General features: G+C 31.5%; 1 protein-coding gene across 1 annotated transcript in view; it reads right to left on the reverse strand.

The window, feature by feature from the left end:
• Nucleotides 1-4,906: 4,906 nt before the first annotated feature.
• Nucleotides 4,907-6,649, reverse strand: part of LOC106474600 (protein APCDD1-like) — a 7,807-nt gene continuing 6,064 nt past the window's right edge. The window contains exon 2 of the mRNA XM_013935291.2: nucleotides 4,907-5,090. Coding sequence (XP_013790745.2) covers nucleotides 5,079-5,090 — 12 coding nt within the window. The 3' untranslated portion in view covers nucleotides 4,907-5,078. The remainder of the gene's footprint in view (nucleotides 5,091-6,649) is intronic.

The raw sequence follows: 6,649 nt of genomic DNA on the forward strand, positions 1-6,649 counted from the left end.
GTAGAGATTTAGGCTAAACATAAATAAAGACTTTGATTATTTATCCGTTACTTAGGGTTAGTGTATAGATATAGGCTAAATATAGATCTCCTAAGGTTACCAAATTAGAGATAACGGAGAAAAAGAATTGATAATATTGTGTATAACCTTACGATCATTATTCATATGATTTTCACGATATATTCTAACCACTGGTCAATTAAGAACAGCACTGTTCGTGTTATTCTATATTATTTTAATATTATTCTAAACGTTTCCTTACTGAAACTGTTATAAAACATAAATTCTATAGACAAGCTCGTAGCCAGGTCTGGATAGAGGGGTTTTTTTCCGTCCAAAATGGAACTCGTTCACTGTAATTTTAGTGCCCAGGGACGAAAAAAAAAGAAAAAAAGGTTCCTTTATTATCTCTACAAATAAACACTTCTAGTAAATTTCTTCTGATAAGTATGAAAATTATATTTCCGCATGTATGCACGGTGTTACAAAAGCAATTATATAATGAGAGGCCATTATCAAAGAAAGGAAAGAAAAATTAATAGGGGGAGCGTAACTCCGGCGGAACTGGAGGGTTCGTTCGCACCCCCGATTCCCCTCGGTTACAGGCTTGCCACAAAAACGTTTACCATGGGAATGCTGCGGTGATTAAATACGACGCTGAAATAGAGGATTAGCTAATATGTCCACCATCTTTTTTTAACTTTCTCGTATATATTTGTGAAGTATTTAAGTTGTTTACTTTCCTTTATGTATTGTTCATCACGACTAAGATATATTAACTTTTACTTCAAGATACTGTAGCTTTAATGGTACGAAGTCCAGTATTTCTTGTTACGAAACCTTCATTTTGCTGTCTAATCTAGTACCGTGATAAATACCGACATCTCGCACGTCAAGTGTGTGTGTATATGTATACACACATTTTGTCAGATATTTGTGTCATGATTATTGAAATATTCCCTCCAGTGGCTCATCGGACTTATAACATTAAAATTCGGATTTTGATACCCGCGGTTAGTAGAGTACAATAGCTCATTGTGTAGTTTTATGTTTTACAACAAACAAACAAATAAAAGCTGAAAAGTAACAATATTTCATATCTAATATGTTAGAAATTACATAAAGATTACAGAGCTTTTTATACAAAATACTAAAAACAACAAAGACGTTCACTTCCCTGTTGTTCTTATAGTTCATTGTAAAATATGAAGTTATTATATAAATAAAATAGTTTACAGAATCTAACACTTATATTATTGTCTGTATGATAAACAGAACGTTTTGTCCCGTTGAATAACTTCGAACATATTTAGTTTCGTACGTTTGGCCACTGGAAACGTTTAATTTCTTACGTTTGGTCACTGGAAACATGTTTAATTTCTTACGTTTGGTCACTGGAAACATGTTTAGTTTCTTACGTTTGGTCACTGGAAACATGTTTAATTTCTTACGTTTGGTCACTGGAATCATGTTTAATTTCTTACGTTTGATCACTGGAAACATGTTTAATTTCTTACGTTTGGTCACTGGAAACATGTTTAGTTTCTTACGTTTGGTTACTGGAAACATGTCTGCGACGAAATTAAAAGAAAAGAAGTTACACATTTTCACTTTATTCATTCCTTTATTAAAGAAAACCCTGTGATGACTAGAGAAGAAGTTCACTCACTGTTGGAATTATTACAGCGTGACAGATTTAGATATCCAGTTTTAGAAGAAAGCCAATAGTTTATCAACACAATCGAAAAGTGTACGAAAGTTGAAGTACATATCAAACGTCTTGGCTTGAGTTTCTTGACAAAAAAAAAACTGTATTGTAATTTACAAAATACCAAGAAACAAACTGGAAGTTAAAAGTTAAGTAAAAAATAAATGTAACTGCGAGAAATGTGCTGTTTCGAGGAGAATATGGGAAAAATTTATCTTTCTCTAATGAGACTTTCTTAGACACCAAGTGAGAAACTTTGACCCAAGAAGCGATGATATCTTGACCCATAATTAGGGCATGTTTCCGGAAATAAATAAAAAATCCACTTAGACAACTAGGACAGTTGAACAAGAAATCTTGTTGTAAGAAAGTACTATCACCATCTACATTGTCTATAGAAAGCAAACAACAATCCTGATTGGCCTCTGCTTTAGAAATACCCCCTCCCCCGTTTACACATACACACGCGCATATGTATATATACAGGAGATTCATTTTACCAAAGGGTCTGGGAGGGGGGCAACAATGAACACTGACCTTGCATATTCCTCACATTTCAGCTAAGGGTCCCTAATTTTGAGATGATTAAACATTACATGCTAAACATAAAATTTTCCTTTTATCAAATGGAATATCCTTTTTCTGAGTTATAGGGTCCATAACTCATCTCCAACGAAATACCACTTTCAGTTGTTGAACAACTGAATGTGGTATTTCGTTGGAGATGAGTTATAGGCAACAACTGAAAGTGGTATTTCGTTGGAGATGAATTATGGACAACAACTGAATGTGGTATTTCGTTGGAGATGAGTTATAGGCAACAACTGAATGTGGTATTTCATTGGAGATGAGTTATAGACAACAACTGAAAGTGGTATTTCGTTGGAGATGAGTTATGGACAGCAACTCATTTTGGTATATTGTTAGAGACCAAGATTGATTTGGCTCAGTTCAATAGAATCACATGCAAAAATTCACACGATGGTTTTTCTTGACGTCATAAAAAGTTCTATTAATATTCATGTAGAACTTGTCTTGCACTCGATGTTCTCTTCATTTTTTATCTCCGAATTTCTGTGCCTTGAATTAAAGTTAGTCAGATATTATTAGATTTACTTATTTTCGAGGTCAGGGAAGTACAAGAAAACCAGAATCAATGAGGGTTTTGCGTGCAAGCAACGTGGTCGATCGTGGCTATTGTTTTAAGAAAAAAGTAATAGACTACCTCCCAGGATTGAATATAAGGAGTTTGAAAGCTTCGTCTGGACTCTATTGCAGAGGTTGTACCTTATTACAACTGAACAAAGAAAGCAAGTTGACTATACTTGAGCAGATTTTGTTCTCTTCGTTTATTTTCTTTAATTAACGGAATCAGTCATTTTAGTTAGAATTTTCTTTTGAAAGAGGTAGAGAAAAAGTAAAAGTGGCATTTTGTTGAAGAACGAAGTAAAAACTTCTAAGCTACAAAACACATAAAGAAGCTATTTTTCTTTGAATGACTAGGAACTGTTTTCAAGAAGGATTAAGCTCTTACAGTTATGAAACAAAAGTCAAGTTTTACACTTATATCGAAAATAAAAAATAGGCAATGAAAACGAATACATTTTTAATTAACGAAATTTTTTTAAATTTACGCTTGTTTGTTTCGGTGCAAAGCTGCATAATGGGCTACTTGTACTATGTTGGGGATAAAGATCGAGCTCCCAATTCTGGCATTATAAGAAGGATTTATGAAAATGGAATGTGTTTTTTTTTCTCAGCATTTGAGTGTACTTTTTATTTTCTAAATTCTTCAAAATTTGTTAAAAATTCTTTTGATGAATAAAAGGGTGGTTAGTATCTTGTGAAATGATAAGTTAAAAATATGCCGTTTCTGAACGTGCAAAACAAATAATGTTGTAGTTACTTCCTGGCGAACTACTTATATCATCTAAGATAATTTGTGACTCAATCGTAAAGTTGTGCGTGCCATTATTTCACTCTTTTATCTCTTGTTATTCGAACATTCAAGCTATAAAAAGTTGCTTTTAACAAAAAAATAAATTAAAATAATAAACAGATATAATAAGAAAAACAGTGTGTAGCAGTGAATTGAAAAATAATATATGGTATGCTACATGATAAAAATCATATTGACATTTCATGTTAACGATTTTACATGGTTCCCTTTAATGTGGTTTTTCACTAATTTAATGATGTTACATTTAATGTAGTTGTTCAGCAATTTAAAGTTTTCTGATAGATGGTTCTATTTAAAGTGGTTTTTCACTAGTATAAAGCCTTCTGAAGGATGGTTCCATTTAATATGGTTTCTCACTAATTTAAAGTTTTCTGATAGATGGTTCCATTTAATGTGGTGTTTCTCTAATTTAAAGCCTTTTGATAGATGGTTCTATTTAATGTGGTTTTTCACTAGTATAAAGCCTTCTGAAGGATGGTTCCATTTAATATGGTTTCTCACTAATTTAAAGTTTTCTGATAGATGGTTCCATTTAATGTGCATTTTTACTAATTTAAAGTCTTCTGATAAATGGTTCCATTTAATGCGGATTTTTACTAATTTAAAGTCTTCTGATAGATGGTTCCATTTAATGTGGATTTTCACTAATTTAAAGTTTTCTGATAGATGGTTCCATTTAATGTGGTTTTTCACTCATTTAAAGTCTTCTGATAGATGGTCCCATTTAATGTGATTTTTCACCAATTCAATGTCTTCTGATAGATGGTTCTATTTAATGTGGATTTTTACTAACTTAAATCTTGTGATAGATGGTTCCATTTAATGTGGTTTTTCACCAATTTAATGTCTTCTGATGGATGGTTCCATTTAATGTGGATTTTTACTAATTTAAATTTTTGATAGATGATTCCATTTAATGTGGTTTTTCACCAATTTAAAGCCTTCTGATAGATTCTTCCATTTAATGTGGTTTTCACCAATTTAAAGTTTCTGATAGATGGTTCCATTTAATGTAGTTTTTCTCTAATTTAATGTCTTCTGATAGATGGTTCCATTTAATGTGGTTTTTCACCCAATTTAAAGTTTACTGATAGATGGTGCTATTTAATGTGTTTTTTACTAATTTAAAGCCTTTTGATAGATGATTCCATTTAATGTGGTTTTTCACCCATTTAAAGTTTTCTGGTAGATGGTTCTATTATTGTAGTTTTTCAAAAGCAATAGAAAAAAGTTGAAACCACAGATTTTAATTACTTTATTTACTGTAGTACAATATCATTTTCAACCTTTTACGTGAAAGAAACACTTAGAACAATCATAACAAATATTACACGTTGCTCGTCGTGTACATAGGTTTTGACAAGGCGTCTGCATGGCACGAGTCAGTACGGAAGAACGACACAACAGAGATCATGTAAAATCCTGGTTGAATAAAAACGTTTACATTATTAATAAAAAACATTTAACTTATTTAATCTATGTTCTAGATATTACTAAATTTTAGCAAAATAACCTCTTTTAGCAAAATACTTTAAATTAAAATTTCAGAGAAACTTAAATTTACTTATTATTAATGATTCAATTAGGATTGTAGATCACTATTTTGGTATTAAATATTTTTGGTACTAAATAATGAGCAACAATTACTACTCACAAATATATAGATTTTGATTCGTACAAGATGAAATATTGAATTTATTATAATGCTTCAGTTGTAAACCAAGTTTTTTTAATGTATAACAAAATATTTGAATGACAACTTCGCCTTGCAATTCAGTAAGGCTTTAGAAGTCAAGTTGTTTTAATCAAAATACAAAATTTTATCTATTGTGTTAAAATAATTTAATACAGTCTGAATTCTACATTATTGTTATAACTATTTTGATACGATCTGTACTAACAAATTTAATGAAAGAAATAAAATATCATAATTCGGTATGATCATTACTACTTATACATCTAACGTACCAAACTTTAATATTTATATCCTAGAGACTATTGTTTCTACAGGTAACGAACCAAATTTACTGTCATTCTTTAGGGCTTCATTCTTGTTATTTGGTTAAGACTTATATTGATAGATGTCGCTAAATTCAATGAACAGTTGCGAGTGGTATGAATTACGGTTTGAACATCGGTGATATAAATACTTCATGCCTTATATAAACAAAACAAAAACAATCTTATTCTTAAACATATGTTCAAATGAATACATTTAACTTTAAAAAGTAGATATTGCTACAAGTTAAGCTGGTATAACATTTCTAGGTATCCAACAATGTAGCTAGTATAATATCTCCAAATATCTGACAATGTAGCTGGTATAATATTTCTAGATATCCAACAATGTAGCTGGTATAATATTTCTAGATACTCGATAATGTAGCTGGTATAATATCTCTAGGTATCCAACAATGTAGTTGGTATAATATCTCTAGGTATCCAACAATGTAGCTGGTATAATATCTCTAGGTATCCGACAATGTAGCTGGTATAGTATCTCTAGGTATCCAACAATGTAGCTGGTACAGTATTTCTGGATATCCAACAATGTAGCTGGTAGAGTATTTCTAATTGTTGGATACCTAGAGATACTATACCAGCTACATTGTTGGATATCCAGAAATACTGTACCAGCTACATTGTTGGATACCTAGAGATACTATACCAGCTACATTGTTGGATATCCGGTAGCTGGTACAGTATTTCTGGATATCCAACAATGTAGCTGGTATACTATTTCTGGATATCCAACAATGTAGCTGGTATAGTATCTCTAGGTATCCAACAATGTAGCTGGGACAGTATTTCTGGATATCCAACAATGTAGCTGGTATAATATCTCTAGGTATCCAACAATGTAGCTGGTACAGTATTTCTGGATATCCAACAATGTAGCTGGTATAATATCTCTAGGTATCCAACAATGTAGCTGGTACAGTATTTCTGGATATCCAACAATGTAGCTGGTATAATATCTC

Source organism: Limulus polyphemus, unplaced genomic scaffold (assembly GCF_000517525.1).
Source record: "Limulus polyphemus unplaced genomic scaffold, Limulus_polyphemus-2.1.2 Scaffold7420, whole genome shotgun sequence".
Classification (NCBI taxonomy): domain Eukaryota; kingdom Metazoa; phylum Arthropoda; class Merostomata; order Xiphosura; family Limulidae; genus Limulus; species Limulus polyphemus.